This window comes from Populus nigra, chromosome 2, assembly GCF_951802175.1.
Source record: "Populus nigra chromosome 2, ddPopNigr1.1, whole genome shotgun sequence".
NCBI lineage: Eukaryota > Viridiplantae > Streptophyta > Magnoliopsida > Malpighiales > Salicaceae > Populus > Populus nigra.
In genome coordinates this window covers 44792913-44810178 of record NC_084853.1, presented here as the reverse complement: position 1 = coordinate 44810178, position 17266 = coordinate 44792913, and the positions used below count along the sequence as shown (strand labels likewise).

The window sequence follows — 17266 nt, the reverse complement described above, 5'->3', positions numbered from 1 at the left end:
TATATGCAAACATTCATTCCGTGCACCCGCTCAGAGGGTGAAAATGGAACTCAAAAATTCCGTTGCCGGGACTTGAACCCGGGTCGCTCGGGTGAGAGCCGAGTATCCTAACCAACTAGACTACAACGGATTGGTTGACAAGATGATCTAGTATTATGTTTATATTTTATATTAGTTTTCATAATTAACGAATTAATTTTCCAACAATTTAAATAATTCATGTGGAGAATATATATGCTAGCTCAATTGAGAGATTACAATATAAAAACAATCCCTTTTCATGACCTTTATTTTATTTCCATATGATATCTAGCCAGATATGTTAATTGAGGTATTGCTTCTAGCTCCTTAAAGCATGTAAAATACTTGCTTAAGATCTAGCTTGCTTTATGATCTTCATACCATTGCTTCAAGTTTTGTTTAGGTCTTTACTAAGGTTGAGAACCATGATTTTATGGCACCATTAGCTTACAGCTAACAATCTAAATAATAGCTATATAACTAATTCCGATAAATTCATGTGATAAATTCATGTGGTTAAAAGAATTGTTTGGGAATATAGTAATAGTTATTTTTAAAAATATTTTTCATTCAGAAATATATTAAAATAATATTTTTTTTATTTTTTAAAAAATATTTTTTATATTATTATATCAAAACAATTTGAAAAAATATGTAAAAAATTAATTTTAAGCAACAAAATCTGATGATGCTTATTTTTAGGCTAATGGTTTTAATTCTTGGCTAATGGTTTGATCATCACAGGCAGCTCATATATACATTTGAAGCGAGTTCTGGATGGATTTATAGCGACGGACTAGTTAGGTCAAAGGTTTAGATAAATCGGGGAGGGGAGGGTTAAAATTCATCGACTGCGTTGGATGTAGGAAAAAATATTTCCACAGCTTATGCAAAAGGATGGGGTTGCTATTCAGTTATTACTGATTCTTAAATGGAATTTGTTTTACTTTCACTTTGTATATAACTTTACAAGAAATTCACAGAACTCACACTCACAAATGCCTCCTTTGAACACTTTCGTGCATGCATCTATATATATTACACAATAAGAAATGTTGACCTACAAAGTTTGATCCAGAAACATAAGCAAAGCTTAATTACATCTAGACTTATGGCTTGTACTTTGCAGCATACCGGTGAAACAGGGCTAATGCATTGCTAGCAGTCTGAGCCACGTTCAAAACCTTGGCCTTAATCATGGCCCTTGACTTGTCCATATTCCTCCCCGGAAACCCATCCAAACAAGTGCTAGCATCAGTCATGGCAGAGCTTACAAAAGTTTCAACATTACTTATGTGCCAAAAGACGTTATCACCTCCTTCAGCATCTGGGCGTTCCAAGCGATGGAGCTCTCTAACTGATTGACTAAGTTGATCCACGCTATTACCAATTTGATCTAAGCAGTCTTTCACTGCTTGGTAATCCTTGGATTTCCTTGCCTTGAGCTCCTTAACCACTTTCAACATGAATGTTCTTGTTTGGAGGGCCTTGTATAGGCTCACGGATAAGGCAGCTTGGGCTAGTTGCTGTGGAGTTTGTATTGTCATTGAGTTTGCAGAGACTGATAGGTATTGGATGCACAGGGATGGATAAAGGGTCTTAGTGCATGCGTTTTCGATGTAGGCCCGAGACCGGGAGCGTCTTGGAAACCTAGCTGGTTTCTCCGCGCCCGTAATGCAAACTAGAGAGAGTAGTAGAAGCAGTATGAAAAGACTGAGACGAGCCATTAATGTTGAAGGTTGTAGAATTGAGAGGGAAAGGAAATATGTCAAACTCTGAGTTGAGGACATTAGGATGAGGTAATGTGTGTATATAAAGAGGCTGTCACATGCTAGAACTTCATCTACTTGATTTAATTACGTACACGTTACTTGTATTAAACCCAAATTATACTCAATTGGTCCTTGAAGAAAGCCTAATAGAAAAGAGGATTATACTTATCTGGGTCGGTCAAATCATTAACACTAAACCTGCATCATCAAGAGTTTCTTAGATAGGCAGTAATGGAAAACAAACCTTAATACAAAGATAATGGTTGTCTAAACCTTAATTTAACCATAAAACACTGGCACGGTTTCTCGGGAAGGAGCACGTTCATCTTGTTGGTCAATGTTTCAGGGTCTTTAAGTTTCTTATTGATTCAGAAAATTGGATCAATTTGACAGAAGAGGCCATATGATGATCCCTTCCATGTAACGCATTGATAAATCACGTAAACTTTTCACTTGGAATGGCCAGAATTAGTAGGATCAACTGATTATCTGATCTCTGCCGTTGGATCAGTTGTACTAGAGAGGATTCGGCGATGCCCGCGGCGGCCTGTCTATAAACATGGCAATAGCTATTATTTATTGCCAAAAAGAATCATAGACTAGGTCTTCCAGGAAAATCAAAAGCATTTTTAATAATGCAGGGTCTTAAAGTCGTGTTCAATGGTGACGATACCTCGCAAACCATGTGCTGCTGAGGATGAGTAATCTTTCGGCAAGAATCAACCACAAGCTCAATCAAATCCACTTTTTTTATTCTCCTGCGGATCCTCGAGCACATCTTATACTTGTTTTCCATTAATAGGATTATCTTACATTTTCGTCGATCCATCCCAGAGATGATACCACAATTCCAAGCAAGACACACAAGTAAATAGCACTGGTTTTCTCATAACAATTTACTGATCATGAGACGGAGACAGAGTGGGGCAGTGAGGATATGAAAGCTCATCTAATCTCATTCAACGAGAAATACAATTACATAGATTACGACATAATACAACGAAACACACCACATAAACAATACAACAAATATTTGTTCAGGTTTGGTAATCATTCAGCAACCTTCACACCTGAGAGATAAACACGGCTCTGAATCACACTGCCTCCATTCAAAAAACCAGGCATAACCATTAGGCCAACCCTAGGCTTTGGATCATTTTCATCCAATATCAGGTTTTTTACAACACTTTCCATATAAACCTCTGAGAACTCACTTCCTCTCATAACTTGGAAGACCTTGACATTTGGGTCAAAGGAATAAGCAAGCCTGTGAGAAAGCCAGATCGACTTGGCCAGTTTCAAGAAGGCCTGTTAGAATGGCGTTCTTGGATGCCCTCCCCTTTTTATATAATTTCTCTGATCTAATTTTCCAAAGAATGAAGCCTCGAACTTTGGGTGAACCACCACCAGGGACTTGCTCGTGCAAAATTTGCCAAAAACAGAATTTGGGTTCTGACATAGCATGAATAAAGGATCCATTTCCCTCGTAGCAAGAAATTGGTGAAAGAAACTCTCCTTTGAAACTGCCCCGCCGTCCGCTTTAGTTGAGAAGTTCTCGTGATGATACCCACTGAACATTCTTTGAGATATTTAAGACTCAAATGCATACTGTTTGTGAGCTCTCTTTGCATAAACAACGTTGGATTCAATGGAGTTGCTTTCATCATATTGATCAATGGTTTAGAAAAAATATGAAAGGCTTTGAATGCAGTTTCTATGGCAGATGTGAAGAGCTCTGGGGTCAGATCCACAGAATAAAAGCCATTTTCATCTCCAGAACCCTCTGATTCTTTGGTTGACAAACCCCTGAGCTTAAGATTCTTTTCCAGTTTTGCCCGTTTCTGGTTTGCTTCCTCAATCATCTGCTCAGACTGAAGAATCTCAGAATCTTTATTCTGGATTTCAGATTGGAATTTTTCACCATAACCTCGTATGTTTTGAGCAGGCTCAGTTGTTCTTGGATCTCTGCAGCTAACCGAGAGTCCTGAGGAGAAACACATATTGGTTTGGGGTTATTTTCCCTGTAGTTATGCTTGAGCTCGGATAGATTTTTCAGCTCAGAAATTACAACTTAGTCAGAAGCTTGTATTTTATCAGGATCATAGGGAGTATGAGCAGCTTGGAGCTGAATGTATGCTGACTTCAGAGAGGGTAAAAATTTTGGATATCAAGGCTTCCCCAGCTTCTGGATTTTGATTTGCAGAATCTTCCATGGGTTGAGGGTGGACCTTCTGACAGTTGTTCTCACAGGGTTGATTATCTTTCAACGCAGTGGGTTGCATATCTACTTTCAACGGATGGGTAGTCTAGTAGGATTCTTTCTGAAAATACACCAGTGTGGCACAACCTGCAAACTCCCACAAAAGCGTGGATAATATCCAAGACTATCAGCAAGGCAAGAAAGCAGAACCCAAGCAATTCCCAGCAACACATGCTAAATCCAAAATAAGCCTAAAATAAGTCCAAATTAACAAAACTCTGGCTCATGCCATTGAGCAAACTGAATGGAGAATGCTATGTTTGCACATAATGCAAGAGCAATCTTGTGAGCAGTGATCACATATCACATCACACCAAAGAGTTTATGTGAAATGACAAAAATGTTTAATAAATATATTCAAGAAAACAAAATCTTGCTTCTCGTTGCTTACAACACTCCAAATTCACAAGATGATACCCCAAACATTGTTAATGAAAATTTAACGGGTGAAACCCGTAGAAGTATAAGCAGCTAGTATCCACGGATTGAAGAAGCCAAAGATGTCATGAGGTGTATATCAACATGACCCCGACAGGACAAGAGAGTCAGGAATGCCAGTATACCACACACAATCAATTTTTCTTTAAATAAAAGATTGTATGTGGTGGGAGCTGTAACTAAAACTCTTACCAAAACCCAGATTGATCGGAGGCAAATCCCAATAAGAAATTGATTAGAAGGAAAACCTTCTGTGCTCGACAGTTGAGCCCAAAGAATCAGGAGCCCAGACACAGGACACCAATTAAAACCTTAATATTGTTAGAGAACTACTTAAATTATGGATCCTAATGATGCATGAAAGATCTCGTCTCAGTTCTTGAATACTCAATCTGATTGCAGGACCTTATTCCGGCACAGCTTAAATATAAGGATTTTAATAGCTAGTTTGGAGGGAAAAAATATTAGCTCGTGTTTGATAGCGAAACTAAAGCTGACAAAAAATACAAGCGAGTAAAAGAAAAGAAAAGACCACCAAGCATCCATTTGCTAGATGGGAATCAGTAATAAGAGCTTGAAATTAAAAGATTTATTTTTTTATTATCTCATATTCAAGTTATATAGTTGTTCATATGATAATCACTGGAGACTTATATGGTTGTTAATTTCAGAGCCCATAGGATTAATTAAGATACACACAAACTGGTCCGGATATCCATATTAAAATAAAATAAAAATCCCCTCTTATCAAAGAAAAAGCTCTTAGCATCACATAATATCATCTATAGAAGAATTTTCGAAGCAAGCCGATTTTCAATAATTCACTTGTTAGTCCATCCTAAAACGCAACAACTCACTTGACAAAAGTCAATTCTTATTGTTCGATTTCGCATTATTAATTTTAAGGGATGTAGTAAATTAAATAAGCTCGAACATTCTATTAATAAAAAAAAAATTCAATCCTCATTAGAAGAAACTTGGAGTATGGAGTGGAGATTCAAACTTTTTTTTTTAATTTAATGTGGGTGTTTAGGTTAGCTTGCGCGCACTTCCGACTAATTTCACGGGTCCTGAAATTAACGACCATGTAAGTCTCTAGTGGCCGTTATATGAATAACCATAAAACTCGAACCTAAAACTACGAAAAGAATAAATCTCTTGATCCTAATTTTTTACCATTATATCACTATCTAGATGGTTAAGATTCGAGCTTGCAATAACTCCCTTAACTAATGTGAACCTCAGTAGAAACTTGCCGAGTAAACTGAAGATTCGAACTCTACGTATATCATGTGCTTGCAATATATATCCTATGCGCACATCTTATACTTGGAGAATATTTGAGTCTAAAACTCCAAATATGGCATGCATTCCCAATATGTGCATATGCTATAATAATCAACTTGATTCAGACAAAGGCAAGTCACAACATGGAACAACATTTGACTCGTCAAAAGAACATGCTTCGAGCGCAGGTAGAGAAATCCATACATAAAAATACACACATAACCAGAATTATGAGATTATAACTTCAAATCTAGCACTTTCACTCTTTCACGAACCAAAACAGAATCAACTAAAACTTCAAAAACACTCATACCAGTTCCCATTTTTGGGCCTTAGAATTATATTTCTTTCACTTGATTGCTTAAATGGAAATCGAATAAGAAAAAATTCATCCTAATCATGAATAAATTAATATTCTTGCTTTATCTATATTTACTCACTAATTAAAAAACAATCATTTCTTGTAATTCATAACATGCATGATAACTATAGCAGCGCGATTTAGAGTATATTTAGAAATATAATGGAGATTTTTTTAAAAAATATTTTTTATTTAAAAATATATTAAAATAATATTTTTTTAAAAAATATTTTAATGTCAAATAATAATACTATATAAAAAAAAATAATTTTCAAAAAACATGGTTTAAAAACATTCTCGAACATGACATGTATTCGCAAGGACACAAAAAAAATGCACCTGGAAGTAAGTGACGTCAGTTCCCACTTTTGGGATGGTTAGTTCGTCGATTTGCCTCGTGACTCGGCAAATCACCATAATTAACGACAGACGTCATCACTCTCGCTCTGTCTTTTGTCCTTGCATGACTTTCCTCCAGGACCGCTCCTTTTTCAGTTCAATAGACAAATCTACCCTTCATTTCAGTAAAGCTTGTTTGTTTGTTTATTTATTTATTTTCCACATTGGATGCCCGCCCGTAAGTATCTTTTATCCAATATTCTTTTCCTTGTCAACATAAATCAAATTTTAACTTTATATTGGAAAACCAAATCTCCTTTATAGTTGCACTCTATCTTTTTTTTCCTTTAATTATTATGTCAATGTTTTTTTTAAATTACCTTTACCAAAAACTATAAAAAATATTCAAAAATAAATGTAGATTTTACAAAATGTTAGCTATTCAGCATTATAAATTCTTTTAAATAAAAAAAGTGTTATATTTAATTTTTTCATCATATAAATAATACTCAAAATACATTACGTATTATCTGAATAATATAAATAGATAAGTTTATTGTATGAACCATGTAAAAGCATACAAAACAAGAACAGAATAATAAGAATGGTTCGTAATAATTAATCTTTTAATAAATTGAATTGTTGATTAGATAAACTATGTATACACACTTTAAATGCAAACCATACCTTCAAAAGCCAATAATATATTTTTTATTTAAAAAAAAACATAAATTACTTCCAATCCAAACACACACTATGCATCCACTGTTAGACAGTGTTGAGGAACGTGATTCAACCCGTATTTCTAAAAAATTTGATTTTTTTTTGTTAAAATTTAATATGGTTTGTATGTTTTGGATTGTTTTGATGTGCTGATGTCAAAAATAATTTTTTTAAAATAAAAAAACATCATCAACATGTATTTTGACACAAAAAATTATTTGAAAAACACTCACAACTACACTACTACACTGAAAAGCAAGCCCTTAGCCAATCACTTGTTACTTGAAAAATCAATAAGAGAAGTGCCCGTTCTTACCAAGGATGATAGAGTCTTTTCAATTCATAAACTCGACGAGTGCCCGAATCATGGTAGCAAAATCAAACATTCATTCTGAACCATATTATATAATAAAATAAATCCAATATCGCACCAACCCGCATTACCTATTTATTATTATTATTATTAAAAAAAAAAAAAACCAGATCATACTCCAGTATAGGAATTCTGAACGGCCATTTCTCCTTAAATAAGCGCCAACTCCCCAAATCCCTTTGCTGATTCTTCTGCTAATCACTGTTTCCTATTGGTAAACAAAAACCATCACCTTCTCTTTCTTTTACTGCTGGAGTAATTGAAATCGTGCTAGAATTTTGATGATCAAGCTTTTGTTAATTAATCTTTGGATTTAAATTATGATTAGTATAAATCAGTTTAGGTGATTAAATTTTAGTTTTTGTTTTTGCAGATATGAGAGGAATCCATTACTTGTCAAAGCTGAAAGCTGCAAATATCCCTCCCGAATTGCTAGAAAAAGGCCAAAATCGGGTCATCGATGCTTCTCTCACGCTTATTCGCGAGCGCGCTAAGCTTAAGGTATAATTATAATTATCTTAATTGCAATTAAATAACTTGTAATTATTTTATACGTTCGTTTATTCTCACAGGGAGAACTCTTACGCGCATTAGGAGGCGTTAAAGCATCTGCAACGCTTCTTGGAGTTCCTTTGGGACATAATTCATCGTTTCTTCAAGGACCGGCGTTTGCTCCTCCGCGTATTAGAGAGGCCATTTGGTGTGGCAGCACGAATTCGAGCACCGAAGAAGGTTGTGAGAACAGTCTCTCTCTCTCTTTTTTTATTCTGCTTATTGTTGGATTGTTTTTGAAGGGGTCCGATTTGATTGATGATGTTAAAATTGATTAATGCTGAGATAGGAAGCTTGGCTGCTCGCAGGTAAAGAATTAAACGATCCGCGGGTGCTAACTGATGTTGGTGATGTTCCGGTTCAAGAAATACGAGATTGTGGTGTGGATGATGATAGACTGATGAATGTTATTAGTGAATCGGTCAAGCTAGTAATGGAAGAGGTGATTGCTTTTATCTTTGGGATAATTACAAAATCTCTTGTTTTTAATAACATTTTTCATCCTGGACATTGCATTTTGTTTGATTTTTTTTAATAACATTCTTTTGTTTGATCTAGGATGGAAAATGTAATTTATAAAAATATATAATTTATAAAAGCATGGAGGAAAAGTAAAGTTCAGATCAAACTACGAGGGTTTTTGTAATTATCCTTTTTTTTATTACCATATACTATTTTCTAATTTTGCAGTTCAGCATCTGTTCCGAGAATCGAGTTAATTTCTGTTTTCCACGTTTAATTTGTATGGTATCAGTGATTCTGATAAGTGGGAATTTTTAGGAATTTTAAGAAGTTTTTTTCTGAATGAATGTCAGAGGCTAAGAAACTGAAGGTTTTCAACTTTTTTGATGAACTCTTTCAGGACCCATTGCACCCGTTAGTCTTAGGTGGTGACCACTCAATATCTTTTCCTGTGGTAAGAGCTGTCTCTGAGAAGCTCGGGGGACCTGTAGATATTCTTCATCTAGATGCCCATCCTGACATCTATCATTGCTTTGAAGGAAATAAGTATTCTCATGCTTCTTCGTTTGCCCGAATCATGGAAGGTGGTTATGCTCGGCGGCTTTTGCAAGTATGTGTGTATGTCTCAATATGCTTTTCTGTGTCTCATGTTTTGTGGTTAATTTAGCATATATTTCTACTTTCAAGCTGTGGTGTTAGCTTTCTTGGTTCATGTTATTTATGTTTGAAGCTAGAATTGATTATGATATGATAAATACCCAATTCAAAAGGTGTAGATCGGTGATATCCCTTTTAACCTTCCAGTGTGATTGTATTACAGAAGCTTCTGGTTATTGCAATATCAGAGGTTCTTAAAGTTGAGGGAAATGATATGTATTTTTGGCTCATTGTTTCAAAAGTTACAAGTGCATCTATTGTTTGCACCCAAGATTTTGAGGTGTGAAGATAACTGATATTTTCTTAATGTTATATTGATGAGCTTGAATGCTGACTTTAGGTGGGTATCAGATCAATAACAAAAGAAGGGCGTGAGCAAGGCAAACGGTTTGGAGTAGAGCAATATGAAATGCAAACCTTCTCAAGGGATCGGCAGATGTTGGAAAATCTGGTCTTACTCTCTCCCTCCCCCCTCACACACGCGCACACACGACATATACATGTAAAAGTTGGTTTAGGGATTTAACACGTTTTTATTTATGGTCTGTTCTTGGACAGAAACTAGGGGAGGGTGTAAAAGGTGTGTATATCTCAATTGATGTGGACTGCCTTGATCCTGCCTTTGCTCCTGGTGTATCTCATATTGAGCCTGGTGGCCTTTCTTTCCGTGATGTTCTCAACATTCTCCACAACCTTCAAGCTGATGTTGTTGCAGCAGATGTGGTTGAATTCAATCCGCAACGTGACACTGTTGATGGAATGACTGGAATGGTTGCTGCTAAGCTGGTAAGGGAACTGGCAGCAAAAATTTCAAAATGATGTTACAGTTCCCTATTGAGATGTTCCAAAGCTAATAAGTCCTTGCTCTCAGCTCATAAAGTTTGAGCAAGTGGCCCCAAGATTCCATCACACAATTTTCCACCCTCTTTTCAAAGGCATCACCGGAGGAATTGCTGAACACTGACCTTCAAGTGAGATATCTCTCTCTTGTCACTCTAGTTCTCTGGTTGCTACAAAATTTTGGTAATAATTATTTTGTATTCCACACCAGGCGTATTGTTGTACCTCTTCTCATGACTGAAAGTAAAAGAAGACTAATATTTTCGAGTTCAATATTGCTTCCCGCTATCTTCTTGCGTTTAAAATATTTAAATCTTGCATTTTGTCGCTCAAAGTGAATGTCAGATGTTGATGGTAGGATTCAGTATTGTTGTTTTTATTGCCAAATCTCGGTGCTAGCTCGGAGCTGAACTTTTTGGAATTTACCACTCGAGTTATCTGATATGCTCATGGATGTTATTTGTAAGATTTTAGTATTACAATCACTACTTAACAGAACAATTCAAGGCAGCTTTGAGAGCTGCAGTCTGTGTTATATCCGACGCAACTGAGCTGTGACAGACGTTCAAGGCTGAAACAAGGCAAGATTCGTTAGGCGTTTTAGTGAAAGTATAGAAGCTGAGCTTGTATTTAAAATTTGTTCACTCCTCAACCATTTAAAAGCTGAGCTTGAATTAAAACATGAGGGTCGACCGAGAGCATGTTCAGCCTTGAATCAATATAAAAATAAATTGATTAAGATGATGCTTGAGTATATTTTTGATAGGATAAATTTTTTTATTATTATATTTTTAAAAACTGATTCAATGGTTGATCAGGGTAAGAACTAAATTACAGGTTGAGAGGGTTAACATGGATTGACCCGAGTTAGCGATAAATAAAAATAATAATTATTGTAGTTTTAAAATATAACTCGGGAATCGACCCGATATAAGATTCAAGTCACAAGTCAAAAAGGTCAATTCTGTTTACTCGATTTCTTTTTAAAAAATAATCAAAATAATCTTGTTTTGATCCTTTTTTTTCAAAAAAATTAACAAGTTTTAGACTCGTGGCCTGAATTTTTGACTGGATCAAGTCCAGTCAATACTTCCAATAAATTTTTTTAAATATACAAGTTTGATAACAATATATATTAAAAATAAAATATATTTTTTTATTTTATCTATTATAGCCAAGTCAAATATAAAATCATTTTATTTTATATACTAATACTACAGTCAAATATAAGAATCTCAACCATCTAGATGGTGGTCCAATAATAAAAGCTTGGGACCAAAAGATTTGCTTCTTCTGTGGTTTCAGGTTCGAGCCCTATGGTTGCTCATATGATGGTCACTGAAGGTTTACATGGTTGTTAACTTCAAAACCCGTGAGATTAATTGAGATATATACAAACTGACCCGAACACCTACATTAAATTAAAAAAATTATAAGTATCTTTTTTATTTTTTATTCTATCTTATATTCTTATTTCTTATATACCGGACAGCAACCAATCGCTACTTGTGATTTCCCCTATTCTATATAGTTATAGCAATGTCTTTTTTTTTTCTTTTTTTTTTTCTCGGAACAACAGCTATAAAATCTTTTGCACTTCGCTTCCATGTCTCTGCTATTATCATCCGTGTCTGGTTCTAAAAAAATGCTGTCTTCCCTATCTTCCACAATTTCCCGCCTAAATCTGTTCTACCCGAAACCCTCAATTCCTTACTCTCTGTCATCATGTCTCAAAACCCTTAAACCCCAACCAATAATCCCCAGATGGTCACCTCTCCATTCTCTATCCACTCATTCCACTTCAAGACTTTCAACTTCACTAAAACCCCAATTCGAAACTTTGGTTTCCAAGGATGATCTTGTTGTTCTTGGAATCGAAACTAGCTGTGATGACACCGCAGCTGCTGTTGTATGCCAATCGTGTCTTTCTTGAACTATTTATTCTTTCTGATTTTGTTCTAATTTTAATGGGTTTCGGCTCTTTTTTTAGGTGAGGGGCAATGGTGAGATTCTAAGTCAAGTTGTTTCTTCTCAGGTATTTGTTTAATGTCTTTAGTGTAATTTGTTGGTTTTTGCTTATCTTGCCTATTAATGGACTTTTTGTTTACTTAATTGACAAAAATCAGTTGTGAATCTGTGTATTTGGGCAATTAATGTATGATTCCATTACCTTATTTTTAAAATCTTAACTTTAATGAAGGCAGATTTGCTTGCAAAATATGGTGGTGTTGCTCCTAAAATGGCAGAAGAAGCACACTCCCAAGTTATTGATCAGGTATCATCTCTAACTAGGAAATTTAGTCTTTTTTTTTGTAACGCATGTTTTTAATTTTGTAATGGATGTGAGTTTGTGCGGGAGTGCACATTTGTGATTTGACAGGTCGTACAGGAAGCACTTGATAAAGCTAATTTAACAGCAACGAATCTATCTGCAGTTGCTGTTACAATTGGTCCTGGTTTGAGCCTATGTCTTCGCGGTAATTTGATTAGCATATGTTTCTGTTTCATTTTTTCCCTTGTTGATCTTATTGAGAGTAAATTGTTGTCACCATTGTATAGTACTGTTGAACCCAGTACAAATTAGATAAAGAAACTCAATTATACTTTCAGACAACATTGGATAATTCTGTCTGTGTAGTGTCTTCTGCCTTATTCTGCTTTATACAGGGCACAGATGAATTTCTGCCTGTAAAAACCTGTGCTACCAGGTTGAAAAACGGCTCTATTTCTAAGCCTTATCGTGAAGTGCTTATGGAATATGTCAATGTTTGCTTATTTGCATAAATAGCTAGACAAGAGCATTGCTCTAGTTCTAAGAACCTTAACAATATTGCTAGTGTTATGGTAGCTTGGCTTTCAACTTGGTTTTTTCATCGAAGTTCATGTTTGGGCAAGAGAGAACTATTAACTTTTCTTTCGATTTTATCTTGTGCTATGAGGTCTATATTCTGGCATCCCTCTGTACTGTTATGTAATTTTGTTGTTTCAAGTACAAAATAGCTCCTTAGGGCAATTTCTTTATGCATTCTGATGCAGTTGGTGTACGAAAAGCTCGTAAACTTGCTGGTAGCTTCAATCTACCAATCATTGGCATCCACCATATGGAGGCTCATGCTCTAGTAGCCAGGTATGGAAGCAAAAATGATATAACGAATGAAGAGCAAAGAATAGCTAAGCCACACAAGACAACAATGTGTACTAACACATACTAAAAACATGTTTATTTCCATATTGCGCTGGACATTAAGAAGCTTGTTTGTCTATGCTTTTGATTCATACTCAAAATTGAGATATAAAATGCTCATCTGCATCACCTGTGTTTCTTTTTCTAGGTTAATCGAACATGAGTTGCAATTTCCTTTCATGGCCCTACTTATTTCAGGTAAGACCATCATATGATTATTGATTCTTTCTTTTCCTCTGCTGAATGTTTTAATGTTAAGGTTAGCATGTGTGTGAGTGGATGGGTTGGATTGATACTTAGAAAGCTGGGTATTTTATCTTAGGAACCAAGGGCAAAAAAGTCTCATTCAAAATCAATGGAATTGCAAATATTGTTTGAGTAGGTTTGGTTGGATTTGCTCTTTCCTTGGTTGTCAAATTAGGTCATATTTGTGTGATTTGAAAGCTGTGAGCATGCAGGTTCATGCAACACAAAGTAATTGCCATGTGATTATCAAAGACTCAATTCTGCTCATCAACAGAGGCCCATCTGACTTAAGTTGATGTAGTTAAAGCTGATCAATCAATCATATTATTCATCAAAAGTTTAAGCTGGATTCTGATAGTGGTGTTTGCAAGCAAGAGTGAAGCCAACATACATGTAATCCAAACTTGCATTGACTGAGCTGATTGCTTTGTGTGTGTGTGTGTGTGTGTGTGTGAGTATCAACATCATGATACCATGGGTTTTAGCTTAGCTTCGGGCGTCCCACCTAAGAGAGTTGTTGTGGCTGCAAGCATACCATTGATTTCAGTTGCTTCTGTTTCTCAGGAGGACACAATCTACTTATCCTTGCTCATGACCTTGGCCACTACATACAACTTGGAACCACAATTGATGATGCAATTGGTGAGGCATATGACAAGACAGCAAAATGGCTTGGTCTTGACATGAGCAGGAGTGGTGGACCAGCCCTAGAGGAACTTGCTCGAGAGGGTGATGCAGAATCAATAAAATTCTCAGTTAGTTATCTATCGTACTTATTATTTGTTCATTTACTTATTTTCTCATTGTTGTCATGTTTGCTAGAGTGCATAAAATGAATATCATTTTTCTGTTTTCTAGCTCTCTCCAAAGTACCTTATTTGTTTTTGTTCAGACTCCAATGAAACAGCATAAAGATTGCAACTTCTCGTATGCTGGTTTGAAGACCCAAGTGAGGCTGGCAATTGAATCCAAAAACATGTATGTGGAAAACACCAAACTCCTACTATCTCTGGTACCTTATTCCCCCACGTGGATATAATGGCCTATGCAAACAATGAGCCAATTTATACATTTTTTCCTGCCTATTGATGTGTGTGTAGATTATGTGCAGCAATGCTGAAATTCCCATTTCTTCTGCAAGTAGCCAAGATAGAAGGTCCCGAGCTGACATTGCAGCTTCTTTTCAGGTTACCTTCCTTTGGTTAATTTGTTTTTAATCTTTATTGAAGTCTAGTATAAACACGCTCTTTTTGTTTGTTCCGCTCCCTCTAAGGCTGTTTCTTGCAGCGAGTTGCTGTATTGCATTTAGAGGAAAGGTGTGACCGGGCAATTGAATGGGCAAGGAAGATCGAGCCTTCAATAAAGCATTTGGTGACATGCCTTGTGATTTTAAAATTCTGTTTGCTCCATCACAACCTATTGATTTACTAATGCTTTCTATTAATTTCTGGCTTGTATTGATGATGATAGCTATCTATATTCTCACCTCCTCCAGGTGGTCTCTGGAGGTGTTGCATCAAATCAGTATGTCAGGGCTCGGCTTGATCATGTTGTGAAGAAGAACAGTCTTCAACTTGTTTGCCCTCCTCCAAAGCTTTGTACTGATAATGGTAAGTTTTATCTCTAATCTTACGCTCAAACTTTTAAATGGATTGCGGTGTGGTAAAACATGAACTTGGGCCAAAAAGGAAGATTAGTTATTGGGTCATTTAAAGACAATTTAATTTTGATACTATCCTTTAAAAGGTAATTTTTTGGAACCCTCAAATGGCCTAGATTCTTCCTTTCTTTTCATGCTGATGAAAAGTGCTATATATTTTGATATACATCCCCTAAACGCAAATAACTTTAGCCCTTCTAGAAAGAATGTCCATAATGAGTATATGCAAGGGTTAAAAGGCAGCTTTCTAGTGAGAATGAGTCATCTCTGACTTGTCATGTTTTCAGAGCTTGAATCCCACCACCTTCCTTTCAGTATTCACTGTTGTAAAAAGGTCAATTTTCCGTTTTGGTAGCTGAGAGATGAAGAGAAACTTCAATTTGAATAAAAAACCCAACTTTGCAGCAATCTAAGGTTGTCTGGCATGTATATGTCTGCACTAAAAGCCAGCATAGAGTCAGTTTTTGTAATTATGTAGATCCATAAGTTGACAATCAATATTGTTTGCAAATACACTATCATCTCAAAGAAGAAAGTAACTGATGGTGGTGCTTTTCATCGCCATAGGTGTAATGGTAGCTTGGACTGGCATTGAACACTTCTGCATGGGTAGATTTGATCCTCCACCCCCTGCAGATGAACATGAAGATTATATGGTTTGTTCTTAAACTCATGACTGACTGTTTTGTTTCATCACTCTCTTCCTATCACATAATTGAATAATGTAACACCATTGTTTCAATGTTTCTTAGAACTGATCCAAAAAATTTGGAGGCGAATCATCATCACCATCTTGTAGGTTATCATATGTCAGTTAACTTCCAAACAATCAGCATCCATAAGTGCTGCAGTAATTTATATTTTATTTATAGTTGAATATGATTGAGCTCTGGATATGTTAAGAGTTACGGAAGGGGGCTCATGCTTTATATATGACCCAGGACAATCTTTTCTCCCTCTCATATCAAAGTTCCATTTGAACCGCGCTTTGGATAAACCATCAAAAAGGATTTCAAGCCACAAAGTTTCCATTAGGAATTATCTAATAAATCTATAATTTCGTTTAGCAACATAATCATTTTATAAATGGAAGAGAATTATGGCTGAGACCATGCCCTAACGGTAGTCATACCTCTCTAACGAGCAATTAATAGAAGAGAACCACTTTGTGCCTGATTAGTAGCATGGATGATGACATTTTTTTGTCTGACTTATTTAGTCAAAGGTATGCTGTGTATGCTTAAGGTGTCTTGTTACAGCTTTGACTAATACTTGTTTGCTGTGTGAATTAGTATGATCTGCGGCCAAGGTGGCCGCTAGGAGAGGAGTACGCAGAAGGGAGAAGTGAAGCTCGCTCTTTGAGAACAGCTCGAATTCATCCATCACTTACATCTATAATTCAAGCGTCACTCCAACAGCAATGATACTGGTGGCTCTAAATTCTACACCGGTCCTTGTGATTAACAGAGCAACATGTCTGGACTGATCATCCAGTGCCTTAACGTTGAACTTCGCAACCTGAACTGAGTTTCTGATGTATAGATCTTGCGGGGATATAAGTTAAAATTTGGGAAATGACACCAGCACGTTATAACAGCTGCTGGAAAAATTTAACCTAGAACTTCCGGTTCCTCCCTGTCAGATGGCTATTGTTTAATTTTCAATAGTTGGTGCAAATTCAAAAGCTTTTATCCATTTATCTGGACCTTTGGCACGTAGCTTGAGCTCACTGTACAATCTGTACATCCTGGATAGCTCGTGTCTACAGTGTGCATTAGTGTGCATTAGTAAAAAGAAAAAACATATCCCTATTTTCTCACTGAGAGACCATTGTTTGTCAGCAGAGATTTCTTTAATTTTTTTCTCATCTAATTATCATGACGAGAACAAGAAATTCGTATTTTGGGATGCGTGGAATTATTCAGTAATCAGTATAGTAGCCGGAGTGCGTACGTGGCAATCTCAATAATTCGTGGCCATTTCAATTGTTTGGGAGTGTTAGTGGGTTTGTGATTGATTTTTAAAGGTTTTTTTAATTTAATAGTGTATTAAAATAATATTTTTTATTTTTAAAAATTATTTTTAATATCA

General features: G+C 35.9%; 4 protein-coding genes and 1 non-coding gene across 8 annotated transcripts; 2 read left to right on the top strand and 3 right to left on the bottom strand.

The window, feature by feature from the left end:
• Positions 1 to 57: 57 nt before the first annotated feature.
• Positions 58 to 130, bottom strand: TRNAE-CUC (transfer RNA glutamic acid (anticodon CUC)). Its single transcript has one exon. It is a non-coding gene; the product is annotated as a tRNA-Glu (tRNA).
• An 815-nt stretch (positions 131 to 945) lies between these two features.
• LOC133682329 (pectinesterase inhibitor 9-like) lies at positions 946 to 1789 on the bottom strand. The gene has a single exon (XM_062105623.1). The coding sequence runs from the start codon at positions 1746 to 1748 to the stop codon at positions 1131 to 1133; it is 618 nt and encodes a 205-aa protein (XP_061961607.1). The 5' UTR covers positions 1749 to 1789; the 3' UTR covers positions 946 to 1130.
• A 962-nt stretch (positions 1790 to 2751) lies between these two features.
• On the bottom strand, positions 2752 to 4294 carry LOC133681644 (protein GRAVITROPIC IN THE LIGHT 1). The gene is given in 4 exon segments (XM_062104736.1): positions 2752 to 3451; positions 3454 to 3711; positions 3714 to 3946; positions 3948 to 4294. Coding segments are annotated over 4 exon segments (1227 nt in total). The 5' UTR covers positions 4076 to 4294; the 3' UTR covers positions 2752 to 2843.
• Positions 4295 to 7635: 3341 nt separating this feature from the next.
• On the top strand, positions 7636 to 10358 carry LOC133681711 (arginase 1, mitochondrial-like). The gene is made up of 8 exons (XM_062104818.1): positions 7636 to 7788; positions 7948 to 8075; positions 8147 to 8306; positions 8435 to 8568; positions 8989 to 9198; positions 9586 to 9696; positions 9804 to 10031; positions 10117 to 10358. The coding sequence occupies exons 2-8, from the start codon at positions 7950 to 7952 to the stop codon at positions 10207 to 10209; spliced, it is 1062 nt and encodes a 353-aa protein (XP_061960802.1). The 5' UTR covers positions 7636 to 7788; positions 7948 to 7949; the 3' UTR covers positions 10210 to 10358.
• A 1256-nt stretch (positions 10359 to 11614) lies between these two features.
• On the top strand, positions 11615 to 16994 carry LOC133681575 (probable tRNA N6-adenosine threonylcarbamoyltransferase, mitochondrial). 4 transcript variants are annotated; one of them, XM_062104657.1, is made up of 13 exons: positions 11619 to 11994; positions 12076 to 12120; positions 12286 to 12360; positions 12466 to 12562; positions 13122 to 13212; positions 13418 to 13467; positions 14080 to 14270; positions 14408 to 14527; positions 14616 to 14702; positions 14803 to 14886; positions 15011 to 15125; positions 15743 to 15831; positions 16468 to 16994. In XM_062104657.1, exons 1-13 carry the CDS (start codon positions 11692 to 11694, stop codon positions 16597 to 16599), a joined length of 1479 nt encoding a protein of 492 aa, XP_061960641.1. In that variant the 5' UTR covers positions 11619 to 11691; the 3' UTR covers positions 16600 to 16994. The 4 variants fall into 4 exon arrangements, 3 of the variants coding, with proteins under 3 accessions (XP_061960641.1, XP_061960642.1, XP_061960643.1); XM_062104658.1 differs by having other exon boundaries at positions 11620 to 11994; positions 14408 to 14493; positions 14627 to 14702; XM_062104659.1 differs by having other exon boundaries at positions 11922 to 11994; positions 12290 to 12360.
• Positions 16995 to 17266: the final 272 nt, after the last annotated feature.

Bases quoted from the DNA above. Each gene is read 5' to 3' on its own strand.
- LOC133681575 (XM_062104657.1), top strand. From the start codon at position 11,692: ATGTCTCTGCTATTATCATCCGTGTCTGGTTCTAAAAAAATGCTGTCT. The intron at 13,213-13,417 runs GTATGGAAGCAA...TTCTTTTTCTAG, and splicing joins GCTCATGCTCTAGTAGCCAG to GTTAATCGAACATGAGTTGC. The intron at 15,126-15,742 runs GTAAGTTTTATC...TCATCGCCATAG, and splicing joins AAAGCTTTGTACTGATAATG to GTGTAATGGTAGCTTGGACT.
- LOC133682329 (XM_062105623.1), bottom strand. From the start codon at position 1,748: ATGGCTCGTCTCAGTCTTTTCATACTGCTTCTACTACTCTCTCTAGTT.
- LOC133681711 (XM_062104818.1), top strand. From the start codon at position 7,950: ATGAGAGGAATCCATTACTTGTCAAAGCTGAAAGCTGCAAATATCCCT. The intron at 8,307-8,434 runs GTTGTGAGAACA...GGCTGCTCGCAG, and splicing joins GAATTCGAGCACCGAAGAAG to GTAAAGAATTAAACGATCCG. The intron at 10,032-10,116 runs GTAAGGGAACTG...CCTTGCTCTCAG, and splicing joins GAATGGTTGCTGCTAAGCTG to CTCATAAAGTTTGAGCAAGT.